This window comes from Stigmatopora nigra, unplaced genomic scaffold (genome assembly GCF_051989575.1).
Source record: "Stigmatopora nigra isolate UIUO_SnigA unplaced genomic scaffold, RoL_Snig_1.1 HiC_scaffold_29, whole genome shotgun sequence".
NCBI lineage: Eukaryota > Metazoa > Chordata > Actinopteri > Syngnathiformes > Syngnathidae > Stigmatopora > Stigmatopora nigra.
Window position 1 is genome coordinate 1275045 of NW_027551608.1, and position 22438 is coordinate 1297482.

Sequence of the window (22438 nt, forward strand, 5' to 3'; positions counted from 1 at the left end):
CTATTTACTGGTTGGTCTATGTTCCCACCCTTATCTATGGTCACGACCTGACGATCGTGACCGAAAGAACAAGATCCCGGATACAAGAGGCTGTAATTAGTTTTCTCCGCAGGATGTCCAAACTCTTCCTTAGAGATTAGGTGAGAAGCTCGGTCATCCAGGAGGGGCTCGGAGTAGAGCCGCTGCTCCTCCGAATCGAGAGGAGCCAGATAAATTGGCTCGGGCACCTATAAAGGATGCCCCCTGGACGCTTCTCTAGGGAGGTGTTCTGGGCTCGTCCCACCGGGAGGCGGCCACAGGATCGACCACGGACATACTGGGGAGTCTATGTCTCCCGGCTGGCCCAGGAACGTCTTGGGAAACTCCCGGAAGAGCTGGATAAATACGCTGGGGAGTGGGAAGTCTGGGCTTCCCTGCTGAAGCTGCTGTTCCCAAAACCTGACTTTGGAAAAAATGGAAGAAGATTAGATGACATATTCTCCCAGTCCTCTTCTGGATCATCCAAATTCTCTCTTGCGAACCGCAGACGGGCCTGGATGTGTACTGGCTTCAGCAGGGGACACGTCATTGTTTTACTGGTATTAGCCTTTGTTACAGTGGTCCCAGCTCTCTTTAGGTCATTCACCAGGTTTCCGCATTTGTGTCTCCGGTGTCCTTCGACAGCTCTTTTGTCTTGGCCATAGTGGAGTTTGGACAGCGAGAGACTGAGGTTGTGGACAGGTGCCTATTATATCGATAATGAGTAAAACATATGCTATTAATACAGGTAACGAGTGGAGACCTCGTTGGACCTCGTTGGAAGTGAGACCTCTTTGACATCCAGAAATCTCGCTTGTATGCAGGTGACCAAATACTTATTTGCCACTCTAATTTGGAAATAAATTCTATAAAAATCAAACAGTGATTTAATTTTTTTTTCACATTCTGTCTCTCATGGTTGAGGTTAACCCATGTTGACATTACAAGCCTCACAAATATTTTCAAGTAGGAGAACTTGCACAGCTGGTTGTTGGCTAAATGCTTATTTTCCCCACTGTATATGATAGATATTGTGATACTGCAATGACAGCAATTATTGGTAATGCGAGGGAAAGAAATTATGAAAACAGGCTAAGAGAAGTGGGAAGAATCCAGTTATAAAAGATGTTATAAATGAATTTGGTATACAACTATAAAAGGACAAAGGAAGTATACATAGCGTGTTTAATAGCTTAACCTGTTGTAGTTTCTAAGAAGAACAGTTTTCAAAGCAGGTGCACAGGAACAAAAGAAGGAATGCTCAGAGTAAAAAATTGTTAAAAATTGTTGCCAATGTGCACTATAGAATATAGGATTATTTATGGCTCCAAGAACATGCATATTGTCCATTGCAAGTTCTGATTAGGCAAATGTTTATACTGAATACAGACGAACAATGGCTCTAGATGGGTAACCAAATTATAAAGTGGATATAGGAATGCATAGTAGAAATATTTTGTGAACGGTGGGTTTACGTTAGGAGAACATCTTCAAAAGTATGTAGCCAATAATGCAGTAAAGTGTAATGTGACATGGTTATTTAGTAATCCTTCAAAATTTGCGGATAATGTAACCAGACGAAGCCTCGAATCGAAAGAGCACCAAGTAGAATCACCCGTATTATTACTACAATACTAAATGTTTTTGTGCCTAAACAAAAATACGAGTACACAAGTGCAATTATCAAGACGTGTACAGTCGTACCTCTACTTACGAAATTAATTGGTTCCAGAACTTTTTTCGTAACTTGAACATTTTGTGTGTAGAGCAGTACTTTATATGTAAATTCTCTAATTCATTCCACGGTCCTCACACAACTGCCAACGAAACCCTTCAAAATTGGTCAGTGTCCCAATTTTGTATGAAAGATGTAAAAAAAAAAAAAAAATGAGAGAAAATTATAAGAAAACTAATTATTGATGTCTTAAAATGAATAACAAGCGTGAAATAGTTCCCTCCGCTGAGACGTAACACCCGTGTTTGTCCGCCAGATGGCAAAAAAAGCCAGTTCTACCAGGGCTCCTCCACTTAGCAGCACATTTTAGAATTTTGCTTGTGCCCCACGTGTCCTATCTGTATGTGCGCGTGTTTGCGAAAATGTGACGCATTACATTTGCACGCCTTTTAACCACTTAAGGGGAATTGCAATCATTAATTAGGGAACATTTAGCCGAGGTAGGCATGTATGTAATAGAGAATCTTGAAACATGCATAGTGGTTGTTGTGACAAAGCCAATGAGAGCCCAGTAGAGGGTAGTGAGGTTCTTAGGTGAGAATCTATGCATCCGTGACAATATGTTCAAAATAAAACAACGGATAAGGACATGCATCTACTTTTGGGGGGGGATTTCATAACTTGGATCTTTTTCGAATCTCGAGTCACTCATTTGCATGTAAACGATTTCTTAACCTGAAAATTTTGTACCTAGAGGCATTTTTGTAAGTAGAGGTATGAATGTATTTATTAAATGTTACAGTTATAGGCATATGAAAATACTCTAATGTTTATCTAAATATAATCTATGCATTGAAAATATGTAAATACTTTAAGTATTGTACTTCCAGTGAAAATAGCGCCTCTCCGCTTAAATGAAATCCTAAAATTAAGTTAATTGGGAGCTTTAGTCCCAGTCCCCTTTCTCAGATACGAGAGACATTTGAGCATCTTCAAGATAGAATCTTCAAGAGGCGGTGCCGTTTCAGGAAGAACTTTTGCAAGAGTTTTGGCGCAAAAGGAAGATGTTGATGGGGGAGTTAAGGCAGCTGTTTCTTTTTTTGGTGCAAGATATGCTTTTGTACAAGGACATGAAACGATAAAGATGTTTGCCATATTTGATGGCTATGTTGGCATCAATCTCTGGGACACCATTTCAAAATGTGAGCCATATTGACAATTTCTTGCCAATTTCTCAAAGTGCTAAGACCACGTTCTTCATCATTGTTGCAGTCATTGTTTTGAGGGAAATTATACTTCCATTTCGCTACTCCGCGGCATTCAGCCGTCTTACCCATCCAGGGAGCTGTTTTTAGATCAAAGCGACGGCGTCTATTTTCAGATAATGGCCATGGAATCTACCGTAAGATCGCTATGGGCTTCAATTTCTGAAAAATAAATCTTAAACTCAGATGCTCCCGGCCATCTTGTCCGCTCAGAGAGCTCTACTGCCAGATAAAGCGACAGCCACCGCCCGCTGGCCAACATTTTTCTTCTTAGGAGCTAAGTGACAGACCCATCTTCTGCCATGTTCTGAGTTTCAACAAGATTTTTGACATTTTTAATGAACATTTTTCATTTGAATATAGTATAAAAAAACGCGGTGTACTGAAGCCACGAAATGTTGAAGGTTAACAGTTGTCCTGGTTCCCGCAGGCAATCATGACTCCTTTGTAACAACACCAGTGTGCCAACAATGACAATATCTGATAATCTGTTTTTTGCACATATTGCATAATATATGAAGGAGTAGGAGAACTTCTATAATTCAGGGTGAAATGGAGTCAGGAGATTATGTTTCCTGGAATCTCGGGTTTACTTAGGCACAATTGAACATGCAAGGGTGATAACTGAAGAATTCAAAGCCAGAAATGAAATTAGGGCAGGTTTGTAGTCTGTATGTCTTTGGAATATAGAAAAAAAATACAGAATGGATAAAATTATGTATATTATAACCAAGCATTCACTCATTTTCTGTACCGCTTATCTTCGCAAGAATCGCAGGAGATGCTGGGGCCTATTCCAATTAACTACAAGCAGGGGAAACACCCTGAATTGGTATTAATTTTACCAATGAAGGACTGAGACCACTCGAACAATTAATTCCATGGAAAAATCAAGAATGGTGTGGCAAATTTGTCAGTGAGCATCAACACCACCATGCGTCTTATTATCAAAGTACTTATTTTTGATTGCAAGCATATCATACATAGCATTTAATTTTATATATATATATATATATATATATATATATATATATATATATATATATATATATATATATATATATATATATATATATATATATATATATATATATATATATATATATTACTAACGTTGGCTGGCCACTGATTCAGGATGTCCCGCGCTCGGTGCCCATTGTTAGCTGGGATAGGCTCCAGACCCCACCCTGAGCCTTGTGAGGATAAGTGTTTCAGAAAATAAATGAATGAATGTATTACTTACTTCTGTTTGTCTCTCAATTTTCTAGGCATTATATCTCCTGGTGTCCACGAGTCCTTTAAAAATTGAAAGAAAGAAAAAATATATACAGCTTAAAATATATATTTCAATTTATATTGCAGTACTACTAGCACAAAAAATGTACAATCACTAAACGCAATGATGATGGTATAATACTCACAGGATCAATAAATGTTACTCCAAATGCCTCAGATCCAAAGTACATAAGTTCTTTCTCTAGCAGTGAACGCTGAATGAACTTCTTCACAGTCTAAGAGTTGAAAAAAAAAGTTGTTGATTAAAATATCATCAACAAGTCTCAGGGGTGAGAATGAGGTCACGTAGCCGCAGTTATTTTCCATTTATGCTTTAATTACACGAGTGGCGGGCCATCCATTTCACACCTAGGCCTACAGTAGTGCTCTGTCTGAATCAATCCATCCCTATTTTATGGCTACAAAACTTTTACTGCAGCTACAGCTGTGACACCTATAAAAATCATCAATAATAACCTCATACAATTGAAATATTGAGGAATATTGCCACAGTTTACTCACCAAAAATATTTATTTGTACACAAAATCCATCCTCCTTTTCTATCGCCATCGAAGCGAATGCTGAAAGTTGAACCTGTCCTGTCATATTTCTGGCATAAGTTTTTATCCGATTTAGGGCTGAAATGTCTGCTCCCACATGTGGCAGGCTTGCTAGCGGAGTTGTCTGACCTTTCTTAATGTCCAGCTCTTCGAGAAGTCTGTCTGGAAAATGGCTTTGGCAGTAAATCTGCAACCAAAACCATTTGTTCTCCTTCAGCGACGGTGGGTTGACAAAATTGCTATTAAATCAACACAACAATATATTTGCTTGTGCAGCTCGCTACAGGTACAGCTTGCTATAACAGGCTAGTCCACTTTATCACTAGCCAATCATGGTTTGTGAAAGGGAGCGCTCCCCATGTGTATGTCATACTCCTGTTGAGTGATCTCCAATCAGACGGATGTGGCTCCGATGACATCGCAATCTCCAACGAATGAGACAACACTGGTTTCCTGACCCTGTGTGCGTGGCTCTCGGATACCGATCCATGCTGGCCAGTGGGGATGTGTAAGAAACCCAGTACTACTCAGGCAAAAACTGGCAAGGTGATTCCGACGTTCGTATCCCCTAAATCGAGTTAAATTTGCATATTCCATGGCAAACCGTCAGTGGACGATGGGTTTAGAACAGTGGTCTCAAACCGGTCCTCAAGGGGGAACAAAAACCAGGACCCACTGCGGCCCTATGTAGAACCGGTTTGAGACCATTGGTTTAGAATGAATACAGAATTACAGCAGTATCAAACAATTGGCTTTTGGTGGCAGAGCAAGATACTAGCTAAACCCAAGATGATTGTGTCGTGTGTATGGGCGCTCGACCAGTACTCCAAATTGTTTCGGCCCCTATTGACAAAGAATGTATTCTGGACCTCCTAAAAAACATCAATCCGACATTTGATTATTCTAAATACGATTCGATATTCCCACTTGCCCAAGACGAATAACGAAAAAATGATTTTTGACAAATTAGTGGGCCGCCAAAATATTACCTGTCTCAAATTAAACAGGACTGGAAAATCATTGGGAAGCATTCCGTCTGACTGGTGTGTAGTAAATATGTGTTTTCAGGTACCACACCCATTATCCCAAGCTGACATCCGGTTATGGTGTGGAAGGGATGAATTGTATGATAGCTTACCCACAAATGCTTTTGGTGTGTGTTCTTTGGTGTCTTTGTTACTTCTGGTTTCTGTTTCCCCAGTGAATCTCACAGCTGAAATACGATTACCGTCAAACCTGAAGGAGGTCTTGCATAGCAATCAGAGAGCCTTACCCACCTGGATGGGTAACTCAGACCCCACCTATATTGACGCCATTGGCATCCCACGTGTTATTTCTAATGAGTATAAACTTGTTGATCAGGTTTCAGCAGGATTCAAAATGTATTCTAATTTGGGTAACCCCTAACAAAAATGTTGATCGCATTAATTGCATTCATTACAAAGTCCAGCGACTTGGCAATTACACTGTTGAGTCATTTGAGGCGGTACATGAACAGTTAGCGGCAACATCTCTCATGGCTTTCCAAGATCATATAGAATTAGACAAGTTATTGGATGGGAAGGGTGGTGTGTGCGCTATCTTTGGTGATACCTGCCGTACCAAAGCCTTCGAAGGCCTCCGAACCCTGACTAATAAGATGGCGGACCATTCAGGTCTCGCAAAGCATATGTTCATGGATACGCTAATGTAGTGCTTCTTCGCTTATCTTTTTATTAACCTGTGTGTTTTTTGTCGGTGTGGTCTCTTAGGGAGACCAAGAGAGGGAATGAAGACGATGAAATATTTTGACCATATAATCTAATGAAGACTATGCTGTGTTTTACTCTTTCATTTTATTATAGCTGCTTCATTTCTTTATATTGGTGTTGTATGATTATCGAATGCAAATATATTTTGTTCATTCATTTTATTGAAGCTGCTTGATTTTGTATGTTGCTGTTGTATGATTGAGCACTTGTTTTTAACTCAGTATCACAGAGTGTCAAGGTTAATGTGTCCAAAATCCTTGTGACGTTGATTAAATCTTCAAGTCCAGACTGATAAGGAAGGCAGACAGTGCAGAATTTCAAGGCCAGCCGGAACAAGGAGACGACCGGTGTTGATCTCCAAGCCCAACGGAGATGCGTGGACAATGGACAAGAGAATCCAGAACAAAGACAGCCTCTTAGACAGTCGTGAATCAATCAACATCATGTTGATTGATTCATGACTGTCTAAGAGGCAGCTAATGAATATTCATTTTTGTATTACTATAACCGGGCAAACTCGCGTGTGGACACTGTTCTTCTCATCCTCCACTGTGGATAGAAACGCTCAACGGGATTATACTTGGGAGGGGGACCCGGAGCTCTGTATAGATCAATTTGTCGGGAATAAATCATCTGTGGATGTTGGGTTTATTCTGTATTACTATTATACATATATGTGTAGTAATTCATTTCTTTGTTAAATCATTCTTCCTATTGTTCGACTTGAGGTCATAAACAGCCGCCTGGTCCACTCTCACGTGGACTTCTTATCCAAGGATTGTTTATGCTACATCTCACCCAGTATCGGGTTCGGAGGGCTGTTGATCGGGAGGCAGCAAGGACTCGGGATATCTGCCACTTCCATAACACTCGTATAGTGTTCATACCTCGTGACGCACTTTATGTAATTGTTATATGATTGGTCAAATGAAGGCGTGATTGTTTTTATCCAAATGCCTCAAAGCCGTATGCGAAATACTGTTCGAGGGGATACTTTTGAAGACAAGGGGCTCGATGTATCTTCCCTTAAGGAATTGGAGTCAGGTGCTTAAACTAAAGGTCTAGCAGTACGTAAGCACAAACAACAGATTTGATCACTTTTTTTCTGTTCACCCATAATTGTCATAAAAGAACCAAACGTCATGTTTTGGTGACAAAGTATCTGTTCCAATCACTTTATCAGAGAAAAATCACAGTCGTAGAATAACTGGAAACTCAAGAGAGCCGTGACATTATGTTCTTCTCAACTGTAAACATTTAACCACAACTGTAAGCCATTGATATACAAGGGGGCAGGAGCGGCCGTGTTCAGAATAGTTTTGACAGTTAGACAGTGTTGAAATCATTGAGGGCCAAGTTGTTGAGAGTGCACAACTTGTTTGTTTGCACCGCGCATCTTTTAAGATAGGCTGTGGCAGTTTGTGTGAGCTATAAAAATATAATTTTTGCACAAACAAAGTTTTGTTTGCATAAACTCCTACATTGCTGTTATAGAACCCTGTTTTACTAAAGACGCACCCACTGTTCATTTGGAGGGAGTTGCAAGGACAACAGTGAGTTTTCTACTGTTAGAGCTCTCTCCCCTTTTTCTCAATGGAGGGAGAATCCCCAGCCTCCACCGGCGCCGTTGGAACGCCAATACTTATTTTTAACCATGATTTGCAAACAACCTGATTTTCAGTTTTTTTCTCTCCACATTCTGTCTCGCATGGTTGAGGTTTACCCACGTTGACAATTACAAGTAGGACAACATTTGGTGGTTCACTAAATACTTATTTGCCCCACTGTAGAGCCACGATCATCAAATCCCACTGGAAGGATTCACAACCGAGGGTGAAGCGGTCTGGATAAGAATTAGTACTGTTTCTTATGATGATTTATACAAACATCAACTGTACCTGTCTTGCTGTTAAGAGCTCAGCTTCCTCCAACCCATGCATGGTTGAATAAAAATCAAGATTTTGTTTCATCACTTCATCGTCAGGGTGGAAGAGTAAGTAAGTCTTTGCACACTCTATGGCCAGATCATAGCTCTCACCTAGAGTCAAATCCAAGAACAGATGTAGCAACAGGTTGTAAAATGTTTAATAACTCATTTGTTTAACACAAATACCAATACCAATCAATTTCAAGCTATATATATGCAATTTGTCACCTTATAAAGAAAGTCCACTGTCAGTATTTAATTTAATATCTATACATAACTATTTGAGTGTGTGCAATAGTGTTTGTCCGTTAACATCACAATGGAAACGAGGCGCACTCGGGAAGGCAGTTGAACCCAGTCGCGGGAACAGGAGGGGAATCGAGGCTATAGCTTCAAATCATTTTTTTAATCACTCATAAGAGATCTTTACAAAACAACGATGACTTGGGAAACCGAAGCGACACCAAACCGGAAGCAGTAGGATGGGAGGTATCTTGGAGAAAGGTCGCAGAGCTGCATTGCTATGGAATCCACGCCGTGACATCCGAAAACATGCTGGCATATGAAGGAGCATTGCAGGAGTATGTGGAAGCATGCCGGACGCATGCAGGAACGATCCGACAATGGTACTAGGACTCATTAACATTTAAATAACAAAAACGGAAGTAATCATCAGATTGACCACAGCTGTTGCTTCCTGACGGCAAGCCAGGAGGGTCAAACGGCCGCCCCTGACATGAATCAACAGATATTAAATTCTCTCTCGTGAATGGTTTTGAAAGTAGATATCTAGATACTCTCATGAATCAACAGTAGATATTTAGATATTAAACTCTCTCCCATGAATCAACAGTAGATATTGAGGAATTAAATCTCCCGTGAATCTAATTTAATTAGATGTCGCTCTTTCATGTCTCTCTTTCATGTCTCTCTTTCATGTCTCTCTTTCATGTCTCTCTTTCATGTCTCATGAATATAATTTTGATAGCTGGTTTCAACTGTAAACTCTGTCATACAGACGCTCCCCTACTTACGAATGAGTTAGGTTCCGAAGGCTTGTTCATATGTTGAAATTGTTCAAATTGAAGTTAATTCAGTGGTATATTTTGTATGATAATTTATGTTTCAGGCCTATATAAGTATATTGAAGGTTTATATAAGCACATGTGTATGTTTAAGGCTTGTATAAGTAACCACAATTGGTTTGTACTGAAAAAAACATTTAATAAAATGGAGAGAATTCATACAGTACTGTATACATACATTAGGGGGATGGAGATATTTACTAGAAACTGGCCGAAAGAAGCTATCTAATGACTATCTAGCTATCTAGATAGCTTCTTTCGCCAGTTTCTAGTAAATATCTCCATCCCCCTAATGTATGTATACAGTACTGTATGAATTCTCTCCATTTTATTAAATGTTTTTTTCAGTACATACAGACGCTCCCCTACTTACGAACGAGTTAGGTTCCGAGGGCTTGTTCATAAGTTGAAAGTGTCCATAAGTTGAAATTGTTCAAATTGAAGTTAATTCAGTGGTATATTTTGGGGGATGGAGATATTTGCTAGAAACTGGCCGAAAGATGCTATCTACTGACAATTGCAGTTTTCTTCTTTTTTTTCATCATAAATGATGGTAGCACTGCATGACATCATTCAATTGATTTGCAACCTTTGTGTAACGTTTAATATTTGGGTCCTGCTGCTCGATCTTTCTGTTCATAAATGGTACTGACGGTCTAACGATTCAAGTTGTAATCACGCTCACCACTTTCTCACGCGCATCAAGCTTCTATATTATTGCCACTTTCGTTTCAAATGAAATGGCTTGCCTCTTCCTTGCACCTCCCTCACTAGAAGCTTTTCGCTTTTCACCAACCATATTGAATAATGGATGCACGAGATATTTAATGATAAAAATGAAAAAGGTTCTTTGCGCACTGTAGATACGTCAAACACTTTCGCTGCAGAGGAAGGAAGATGCTGGGTGAGCTGAGCTCTCACAGTGCCAGGGGTCGGTATTAGCGGCGGGAAGAAACACTACTCGGAAAATGGCGCGCAGTACAACATCGAACTTATGAAAATTTTTCGACATAAACGCAATTTGCAGACATGTTTGTATGTACCGTTTGTTCGTAAGTTCAATGTTCGTAAGTAGGGGAGCGTCTGTAATTTGAACCTGCTCTGCCAAAGTCCAGGCGACCAAACGTCCGGCGACCAAACGTCCGGCGACCAAAAGACCGGCGACCAAACGTCGGGCGACCAAAAGACCGGCGACCAAACGTCCGGCGACCAAACGTCCGGCGACCAAACGTCCGGCGACCAAACGTCCGGCGACCAAACGTCCGAGCGCCAGTTGGAAGACAATGCCACCCCAGATGGAATTAAAACCACGACGTGTCCTGTGACAGAAAAATGAGTTTGACACTACTCGTAGTGGAAGGGTCTTGTGATTTTTTCAAGGTGCCTTGATGTCGCCTCAGTGTGTTAATAGTTTTGAGTCTGACAAGACGTCAACATGGACTTAGTAAAGATGGTCTGTGGAAGTGCAATATATGGTTGCCAGAGAGTAGAAAGAAGTCTTTAAACAATTCTCAAAGACCATTGCCTCATTCCTTCCATAAAAAACATTACACCAATTGACTCTATACATTGCTGAAGCATTCACTTTTATAGGATTCTACAGTAGAATATTTTTCTAGTTACCGCCGTAATAAATATAAAAATTGGTAAATGCCTGGTTAATCTGGCTACAAAATTGGGAACAGAGCAGGCCAGTCATTTTTTACAAATTTGTTGATTTCAAAAGGCTCTAAGAAAGAGTGAGCAAAACTTTTGCTTTTTTCATATTTAGTCCTAAACTTGGGGTGAATAAAATATTTCTTAATATTATTTTGCATTTTGCTTAGAAAAGGAAGAGAAAATTGAAATATTTTGTCGCATATTGGAAAAAATTTATGAGCCATTTAATCGTACACGAAAAGTTATCATTGGGACATGCCGAGTGAACCTGGCCGTCCGGGCGCTTGGTAGCCCGGGCGCATGGATGCCCGGGCGCCTGGCCGCCCGGATGCCTGGCCGCCCGGACGCCTGGCCGCCCGGACGCCTGGCCGCCCGGACGCCCGGCCGCCCGGACGCCCGGCCGCCCGGACGCCCGGCCGCCCGGACGCCTATCCATTTTTCATCGTTGTTGCTATCATTGTTTTGAGGAAATTAAACTTCCAATTCGCTCCTCGGAGCCATCCAGCCATTAATAATTCGTCCAGGAAACTCTATTTTCAGATAAGAGCAAGGACGTCAGGGTGCTGTCCGGTACACTCTGTCATGTTGTCAAACGTCCGGCGACCAAACAACCGGGCGACCAAACAACCGGGCGACCAAACGTCAGGCGACCAAACGTCGGGCGACCAAACGTCGGGCGACCAAACGTCGGGCGACCAAACGACGGGCGACCAAACGTCCGGCGACCAAACGTCCGGCGACCAAACGTCCGGCGACCAAACGTCCGGCGACCAAACGTCCGGCGACCAAACGTCCGGCGACCAAACGTCCGGCGACCAAACGTCCGGCGACCAAACGTCCGGCGACCAAACGTCCGGCGACCAAACGTCCGGCGACCAAACGTCCGGCGACCAAACGTCCGGCGACCAAACGTCCGGCGACCAAACGTCCGGCGACCAAACGTCCGGCGACCAAACGTCCGGCGACCAAACGTCCGGCGACCAAACGTCCGGCGACCAAACGTCCGGCGACCAAACGTCCGGCGACCAAACGTCCGGCGACCAAACGTCCGGCGACCAAACGTCCGGCGACCAAACGTCCGGCGACCAAACGTCCGGCGACCAAACGTCCGGCGACGCAACGTCCAAGTACCTCGAGTGAAGGATTGTTTTTTTTTATGAGCTTATTGTTGGTTTTAACTGTAGTAACAACTAGCTATGGGCTAATCAGTATGGCTCCTAACTTATGCAAACATTGTCTCCTTGGTGGAAGTGAGAGGAGTCAGTTGCAGGAGGAAATCAGCCAGTGATTTGGCTGTCTTGGCCTCCTTGGGTAGGTCAAGGATATGGGGGTCATTCGTGAATGGATCTTAAATCTTATGAAGCATTTGGGTTTTAATAATATTAAACATGAAAGCAAGAAAGCAGAAATGTGACTCATTCAAACAATTAGGCAAATAGTAGCTGGCTGGTTTAGATAGATCAACTGATTTTAGAAAAGGGATAATTTCCCTAGAATTGGAATGTTTTCAGTTTGTTGCCGAAGTTCCAGCGTACCACACTGTAATGCAATATGCCAGGATGCTCTCCACAGTGGCTCTATAGAAGGTTACCAGAAGCTTGGTGTCCAAGTTATTCCACCTGAATACCCTCAGGAAATGAGCCTTCTTCACCACTGCCATGGTGTTGGTATAGCAGGAGAGTTTGTCCGTGATGTGGACACCCAGAAATCTGAAGGACTGGAGGAGTAGGGCCAGATCTGTCCTGCGTTTGCGAAAGTCCAATATTATTTCTTTAGTTTTCGTGGTGTTTAGTGTGAGATTGTTCACCAAACACCACTAAGACAGTTTGTTGACCTCCTCTCTGTAGACAGAGTCATCCCCCCTGAACTAAGTCCGACCACAGTGGTGTCCTCAGCAAATTTGATGATGGAGTTAGACTGGTGGGTCGGTGTACAGTCTATGTGTACCGGGAGTACAGAAGAGGACTCAGAACACAGCCTTGAGGGGAGCCAGTGCTCTGTGTAATGGAGGGAGAGTTTAATATCTAAGTACTGTATAATATCTAAGTACTGTTTAATATCTAAGTACTGTATAATATCGAAGTACTGTGTAATATCGAAGTACTGTGTAATATCGAAGTACTGTTTAATATCGAAGTTCTGTTGAATATCGAAGTACTGTTTAATATCGAAGTACTGTTTAATATCGAAGTACTGTTTAATATCGAAGTACTGTTTAATATCGAAGTACTGTTTAATATCAAAGTACTGTTTAATATCAAAGTACTGTTTAATATCGAAGTACTGTTTAATATCAAAGTACAGTTGAAACCAGCTCCCAAACTTATATTCATGAGAGTTTAATATCTACTGTTTTTGTCACATGCTAAACTGTTTAAGTTATTAACGATTGCATGTTGGGGATTACAACTAGTTTTGGATTGGATGTTTATCAGTGTTTGATTATTGATGCCTTGATTCAAATAGCAAGAGTGGCATGTTAAAGTCTGAATCGTATTCATTCATTGATGTCTCAGTGCACATAGCTTGAGGCACGGGAGATTCATAGTCATTACAGTAAAGGTTGGATTGAAGATAACAACTAAACACTGTTGTGATTATTTCTCCGTGTTACAAATTATGAAGACGCGGGGTGCAACATTTTCAACAGTACTTAGATATTAAACTCTCTCTTAGATATTAAACTCTCTCTCTCTTAGATATTAAAGTGTCTCATGAATATAAGTTTGACAGCTGGTTTCAACAGTTAACTCTGTCACCATTTGACCGGCGAGCAAAAGACCGACGACCAAACGTCCGAGCACCGTCCAGTGCTCGTGGATATCTTTGCATGAGGGAGATGTGGTGAAAGACAGATGATAAGCAGCTTTCACGGCTGGGCAACTTGCTGTCTCAATTGTTTGTAACTCAAAATTTGTCTTGTATCTCAAGGTGAATATTTGCTCAATGTTACCCATCTCTCAAATTCCTTGTATGCCGGGGCATTCGTATGTCAAGTTATTACTGTACCCTATTTTCACACCTATAAAACGCACTGTTTAATAGAGCGCAGTCTCAGTTGCGGGTAAAGTTTCTGTTTTTTGTCAATACGTACTTGGGCACTTCCTCAGAAAAGGCGCTAGCATGACACTAGGCAAGCGTATGTTTTCCTAGCTGCTAGCATATCTATGTTATGCTAGCCACTAGTGTATGTTATGTACCAATTGACCATTTTAGAGAACATTTTAGTGCGTCCTATATAGCGCTGGAACAAGTTGCTGGAATACAGAGATCTGACTGATAGTGGAGCCTAGCATGTTGACTGACGAACTGGTTATATCAGTGTACCTTTTACCTCAATAAAGCATTGTCAAACTTAGTTTTCCTCCGGCTGTCTTTAAAAAAAACACGCTAACAGCTAGCATTACATACGCTGGTGAATAGCATAACATATGCTACCGGCTAGCCTAACATAGATATGCTAACTGCTAGCATAACATTGGTACGCTAGTGGCTAGCATAACATAAACATGCTAGTAGCTAGCATAACATAGGTATGCTAGCGGCTAACATAACATAGGTATGCTAGTGTCTAGCATAAGATACGCTTGCCTAGTGTCATGCTAGCGCCTTTATGAAGAAGCGCCCAATGTATTGACGAAAATGAGAAAATATATCCACAATGAGACTGCGCCCTATCAAACGGTGCGTTTTCTAGATGTGAAACTCAAACGAACGTTTCCCAAAGAAATGAACTAAACAAATTAATTTGTTCCAACCCTCTGGAAAAAAAACACAAAAACAAGATAGTGGATTGGAAAAACATTGTTTGTTCTAATTTGCCATCTATTAACAAAGTAACAAATAACTAGACTTACGATCGTAATCCGTTCCAAACTATGATCGTAGGACAAGCATATCATAACTCAAGCGGACGTTTCCCATTGAAATGAATTGAAAACAAATTAATTTGTTCCCACCCTCCGAAAAGACACCAAAAACAGGATATTGGATTGGAAAATAGATTTTATCTCTTCTAATTCGCCATATATTGACAAAGTAATAACGAGTGGTTTAATAGTAATAAAATGCGTTTAATAGATGTAAAATTAGAGGCATTTGGCAGAGGGGAGAGACAATGACACACACGGAGGCAGCGGTGGGGGCTGTTCGGGGGGACTTTATCCACGGCAACAACGCACTCCTAAACGAACAAACACATTTAAATTAACTTGGATAACTATAGACACTCAACTTTTCTTAGATAGTTATACGGGTTGACACCACCGGGTCGTTTTGCCTGAGTCTTCAAAACGAACGCATCAAGCGTTGTTAGGAACTTGCCTCCCCTTCGAAATGTTTCGAAAATGACGCAAATAAATATCATCACAATACGCGTAATCCAAGCTTTAGAATTGCATACAGTACTGTATATATACATTAGAGAAATGGAGAGATTTACTAGAAACTGGCCGAAAGAAGCTATTTAATGATGATTGCAGTGTTCTTTCTTTCATCATAAATGATGCGGTAGCACTGTATGACATCACACGCAAGTACTAAATCTATTAGAGAATAAAGAGAAAATGTAATGTCTGTGGTGTAATAGAAACTAGCAGAGTAAAAGTAGCATTTCCCATTTACAAATCTACTGAAATAAAAGTAAAATACTCCTAGGAGTATATTTTTATCCAAAAAGTACACAAGTAAATGTAACAAAGTAAATGTAACATGTCACTGGCGAGAGTCAATAGAAACACTTCCTTTAAAATTTCCAGAATACAGATTGAAATAAAGTTTTCTCAATTTAGGCTGGTTATGCAGACAACCAAAATTGTTTTCTGATACTTCTAGAAGTTAAAAGGAAATGGCAGCCTCGTGAATTTTATATTTTATGAACAGATGACTCTTCTGACCATCTTTTTTGCTACTTGGTCAGAAATATTAGAACGGGCTCCTAACCGTAGTCCGTTGATGGCTAGCTAGGTGGTGCTTCTTCCATTTGTGGAAAATGGCAAAGTGAAGCTGGAATATTCAGGGGCGTTGATAGTATTCACGCAGATTTGCGGTGGCATTTGCCCAATCTGTATTGGATGTGCATTCGGTTGAAACTGTAATTTGCAAAGCGTCATGACAAATATTCTGCAGCAAAGCAAAAGGATGATACTATTACTGATTGGACTGCTTCAAACTTAGAGAGTAAATGGTTGTGATTTAAAACCAAACTCAGGTAATCACTGCCTTGTTGCATAAAATGTAAAGCCTGGTCAAATGAGAGGGTGAGTGATAAAAAGCGTAAGCAAAATAAAAGAAAATAAATACCCACTGTTGTAGTAGGAAAACTGCAGGTAGTTAAAATGTGAAGGCAGAAAATCCTCAAATGGCTTGTCATTTCCAGCAGAAATCAGGGCCAGCTTAGCAGAACAGCGTTGCTTACAATTCAGTACCTGTATGAAATGATCTGATACATATACAACATGACAAATAGTATTTATTGAAAGGTCCCCAATATTGTCACAAAAACATTTTTTATTCAACGTTTATTCTGTATTCAGACCAATCACGTTTTGTCACATCAATGTGCTACGCCTGTTTCAAAATGCAATTTTGTGTTCATACCGACCTTACATCGGCAAAAACTGTAGTCTATACCTCAGGGATGAATTATCTGACTTAAGTCTTATTATTACAACTTTCCAATTATACTTCATGTTATATCAAAACACATTTTGTGTGATGCAAAAACTGAAACTCATGAAAGCAAAAAACCTCCAGTTCACATGATGTAATAGTACCGTCGCCCTCGCTCGCGCCCTCGCCTGCGCCCTCGCCCACGCCCGCGCCCTCGCCCCCTAACCCTCTCCATGAATTCAAACCCAGGGATCAGAGAATCCGCCCAGAGTCGCCCGGCTCTTCTTCCTCAAGGTAAGGCGCGTTCGTGGAGTTGAGGGGGTCTTCAAAGTATTCAGCCCACAGATTCACAAAATCCCGAGTCAGGGTCATCAGTGCCCCATCCCCACCATACACTGTTGATGGTGCCCTGGTTTCCTTTCCTGAGACGTCGGATGGTGGACCAAAATTTCCTTGAACCCACAAGGAAGTAGTTCTCCAGTCTCACTGAACTAATCCCACGCCTGGGTTTTTGCCTCGGAGTTGACCAGAGCCTCATGCCCCTTGGCCACCCAGTACCCGTCAGCTGTCTCCGGAGTCCCATGGGCCAAAGAGGCCTAATTGGTCTCCTTTTGTAGCCACCATCGGGTTCTGGGATTGCCGCCATGACAGGCGCCCACTGCGTTGCGGCCGGAGCTCCGGTCTGCCGCCTCAGTAATAGAGGTTCGGAACATGGTCCTCTCAGACTCGATGTCCCCCGTCTCTTCCCGGACATGAGAGAAGCTCTGTCAGAAGTGGGAATTGAAACTCCTGACAGAGGACTCTGCCATGCATTCCCAGCAGACCCTCACAAAATATTTGGGTCTCCCGGGCTGCACTGACATCCGCCCTCAACCTCGCTCTTTAACCAAATGTCCAAGGCACTTTTTCCCCCAAGATTGCGCCATCAGGTGGCAGTTGATGTCAGTAGTTCTGTCCACTCATTGTTTTTCTTGTTTTATAGCCTTCATAGCTTTTTTTAATTTCATTTTAATATTTCTTAATAAATTATTTTGTATTTTACTTTGTACTTTATACTTTTTACTTTAATGTTCTTACAACTTTCTTTGTTTCTGTTGTTTCTGGATTCTTTCTGCAACTTCTTTTTTGGAACCATTCACCCATTCCGCCGTTGTCATACAGATGGGATTAGCTATGAACAATATGCATCAGAAAAGCAAGACTTCAATGCCGCTGGAAATCCAGAGCTGGACAAAAGTGGGGAAGTGGCGATGCTTCAGTCCAACCATTTCATCTACAGTGGTACCTCAACCTACGATTGTCTCGTGATAAATGTTGTTATGTGTAACTTGTTATTCTAAATGAATGTCATCTGTAACTTGTTATTCTAAATGAATGTTATCTGTAACTTGTTAATCTAAATGAATGTTATCTGGAAGTTGTTATTTTAAATTATTTTCATCTGTAACTTGTTATTCTAAAAAAATGTTATCTGTAACTTGTGATTCTTAATGAATGTTGTTATAAGTAACGGGCTGTATACAGCCCGCGAGGTTGAAAAACTTGTACACACACGACAAGTGGGCGGGGCGACCGCATCAGCAAAATCTCCTTCGGCTAGATAGTCGGTCGGCCAATTAGTCGTAAGGCTAATTCTACGTTCGGCCAGATGCCCCTTTGGCGAGTTGGCCTTCGGCCAGACGTCAGTCGGCTAAATATTTCAGCAAGTACATGTGCCTCCACATTCACATACAGATTAAACAACTACTATGGATCGGCATAGTTTTGTAAAGAAAATGCGACCGTTGACAATCGACATGAAACGCGAAATAATTGAAAAATATGAGATTGGGGTACATGGTACCGACTTTGCTGCGAGAGGAATCCATCACAGAAGGACGCAATTAAGAAAAGGCCTTCCAATGGACTAAGTAGTATTTCCCTCCGGCGAGGTGACATTCACGACGAGATGGAGTGTCTTCTTTTATTGTGGATAAAATAAATACAGTTAACAGCAGATAGCGTGACCAAGCCAACCAAATGTGAAAAAGCCAGTGGAATTTACAAGGATTTGATAAGAACGGAAGGAGTGCCTTCAACGCCTTCAAAACCCTTTAAAGCGAGTGAAAAAATTAAACAATAAGATCTGGAATACATTCGGTATTAAGACACGGAGAAGTGGGAAGTTACAATTCGCAAGCCGGGGTGGAATTTATAAAGACATTTGCCCCGATTATAACCCAGGAAAGTTACATCCGGACTTTCATCGTGGCAGAAGAAAAGGCATTACCGGGGCATAAACCTATGAAGGGCCGCTTAATTCTAGCTTTGTGTGCCAATGCCAGCAATGATTGTAATATTAAGCCACTACTGGTGACACAGCATCCAGAAAGAAAACCTACAAGTTATGTGGCGTGCTTATTCTAAAGCGTATTGTGATGACATTTGTTTGCATCATTATCAAAATATCTTGAAGGGGAGGCAAAAACAAACAACTCTTGATGCGTTCGTTTTGAAGACTCCGGCAAAACGTCCGTATGGGGTCAACCCGTAGAACTAAGGTATAAAAAGTTTACAACAAAATTAGAATTCAGTTTTGTGTGAAGTTACATTAAACGTTGAGTGTCTGTATATATTTATCCAAGTTAATTTATATTTGTTTGTTCGTTTAGGAGTGGATAAAGTCCCCCCAAACACCCCCCACCCCTCTGCCTCTGCCCTCTGAAATGCGTCTAATTTTACGTCTATAAAACACATTTTATTACTATTAAACCACTCGTTAATCATTACTTTGTCGATATATGGCGAATTAGAATTTTTTTAAAAAAATTCCAATCCAATATTCTGTTTTTGGCGTTTGATTCAGAGGGTTAGAACATTCATTTCAATAGGAAACGTTCGGTCGAGTTACGGAAACCTCGACATACTATCTCAGTCCCGGGAACGGATTACAGTTTTCCCTCGGTTATCGCGGGTAATGGGGACCGGGACCACCCGCGATAAGTGAATTTTCGCAAAGTAGGGATGCCCCTTCAAAAATGCTTAATTTGAATTTAATTTAATTTTATATATATATATTCTTTTTTTACCCCCCTGTATACAGTACACCATATAGAATACAGGTAGAGGGAGTGTAATTCATGTTATAGCAAAAAAACTGTAAAATATGTTGTCTCAATGTAATATTTGTATTTTTTTCCCCCCCAAAAAAACGCGAAGCTCTGAGTCCGCGGTGTCTGAACCGCGAAGTAGTGAGGGAACACTGTACTATCATATGTTGAGGTACCACTGAATTATTATGGGGAAAGTGAGATCCCTCCCCGATAAGATGGAAGAGCTGCCGGCGCTTACCAGGCCGTGAACGGAGTTGAGGTGCTACTGTTGTCTAAGCTTTGAGTAAGTTTCCGTTTTAGCTAACCAAGATGGCGCTGTTCAAGTGGCTGCCGGCGGCGGAAGCTCCGTACACTCTTGCTCGTTTTGTGGTTTTTGCTGCTTTTATGTCTTAATGATTAGATTTGGTGATTCTTAATGATTCCATTTACTTTGATTTGCTTTGTACTTGGTGCTTTTGCTTTATTGTTCCGTCTAATCACCCTCTTGCTACTGCCCCAATGTAATTTGCCGAATACGGGATGAATAAAGTTATTCAATCCAATAACACAGCTAAGACAAAATGTTTTCTTAAATGAACAATTTTTGAAAACATAAGTGTTTAGAATTTGGCGTCCTAGTATGCAAGGGGTAAAATGAGAACATACACAGCAATATTACAATTTTCGTATGGTATGACGCTTTACCTGTCATTGCCTGATAGAGGTCAGCATTGTATTCCATGTAACGGTAGCCATCATAATTGTAACTTCCCTCACAAAGTACTCTGCACTCTTCATCAGCAGCGAAGTAGTAGTCTACAGCCACCTCAAATAGTTTGGCTGCCAGACTGAAGGAGTTGTCGCTGTAATAACTCTTCGCCATCAAAAAATTTGCCTGAATAAAACATCACTGATATTAATACAATTTGGTAGATTAATCTGGGGAATAACGTCAACGTTCAACATTTTCGACTGATGGTTTCCCACTCAGGTGGACAATATTTTAATCCAAACCATGTGTGTCCTGGACTCAAGATCCTTGAAGTCATCTTCCTGAACTCCTGACATAGTGCCATAGTAGTCCAGGTTTTGTCTCATTTCCACATGATTTTTGTTTCCTTGGAAAAATGTGTTGGCTGCCGCCACTGCCTTGTTCACGTTATTTATCTAAAAGATAAAACAAAGAAAGTGATGAGATGTACTCAAACTTCCTTTCTTGATCCATTTTATATCACATCACTCTTTGTAATGTCCGCACACATTCGCTAATAAAAGGGACCAATGCCAGATACAGACTGGAAAAAGTGTTCACATCCATATGGCCTGAAAAATATTACACTCATCAAGTCTAACAGGACACAGCTATTCGGAAATACATTCTTTCTTTACATCAAGTTGCGTTTTGACCGGTTCGTTTAAATTTGACAGGTGTTTTTATTTTTAGGTTTTAGTCACCCGACATCTTTCGGCGAAGGAATTTCCGCCTTCGTTAGTGTGTTACTGATGTAGTTGTGAGACTCTGAAAAAGGCGGGAATACAACGCCAAAACATGTCAGGTAACTAGAACCTAAAAAAAAATCACCATGGTCTCTTGGAAACCAAACAGTCAAAACATATGGAACAAGGAGACAAAATGAATTTAGTACAACTAAAATGCGGTGGGAGGTATGATCACAGGTTCTGTATCTCTAGATCCGATCTTTGCATCTCTACCATTTCACCTAGGAGTTCCAAACACGTGTTGTTACACATATGTAAGATCCAGCGCTAAAGTTAAGATAATACCTGCTAGCTAAAGACAAGCGAAGGACGGGAATGGCTTCCGCTTGCAAGTTTCAGCGTGAATATTCACATTTTTCTGAAGATAAAAAATTGTTTTTACTTTCCTAAATATCTGCGATGTAGTGAAACCCCTAATGTGTGTGTGGGTGACTGACTGTGAATATTTATATATATACATATATACCATACATATATACATACACCTACACACACCTACATCTCTCTCTCTCTCCCCCTCTCTCTCTCTGCCTCTCTCCCCCTCTCCGCCTCTCTCCCGGCTCTCCCGGCTCTCCCCCTCTCTCCCGCCTCTCCCCCGGCTCTCCCCCTCTCCCCCGGCTCTCCCCCTCTCCCCCGGCTCTCCCCCTCTCCGCCTCTCCCCCTCTCCGCCTCTCTCCCGGCTCTCCGCCTCTCTCCCGGCTCTCCGCCTCTCCGCCTCTCTCCCGGCTATCCGCCTCTCTCCCAGCTCTCCCCCTCTCCGCCTCTCTCCCGGCTCTCCCCCTCTCTCCCGGCTCTCCCCCTCTCCGCCTCTCTCCCGGCTCTCCCCCTCTCCGCCTCTCTCCCGGCTCTCCCCCTCTCCGCCTCTCTCCCGGCTCTCCCCCTCTCTCCCGGCTCTCCCCCTCTCTCCCGGCTCTCCCCCTCTCCGCCTCTCCGCCTCTCTCCCGGCTCTCTCCCGGCTCTCCCCCTCTCCGCCTCTCTCCCGGCTCTCCCCCTCTCCGCCTCTCTCCCGGCTCTCCCCCTCTCCGCCTCTCTCCCAGCTCT

The 22438-nt window shown here is 41.8% G+C and overlaps 1 protein-coding gene across 3 annotated transcripts in view; it reads right to left on the reverse strand.

The window, feature by feature from the left end:
* Positions 1-22438, reverse strand: part of p3h1 (prolyl 3-hydroxylase 1) — a 63247-nt gene that overhangs the window by 29874 nt on the left and 10935 nt on the right. For 2 of the 3 annotated variants that reach the window (XM_077711739.1, XM_077711740.1), the window contains exons 2-7: positions 20912-21064; positions 20603-20792; positions 16522-16656; positions 8444-8583; positions 4380-4469; positions 4202-4254 (exon numbers count right to left, since the gene is read on the reverse strand). In XM_077711739.1, coding sequence (XP_077567865.1) covers positions 4202-4254; positions 4380-4469; positions 8444-8583; positions 16522-16656; positions 20603-20792; positions 20912-21064 — 761 coding nt within the window. The remainder of the gene's footprint in view (positions 1-4201; positions 4255-4379; positions 4470-8443; positions 8584-16521; positions 16657-20602; positions 20793-20911; positions 21065-22438) is intronic. The other variant, XM_077711741.1, reaches the window with a different exon arrangement.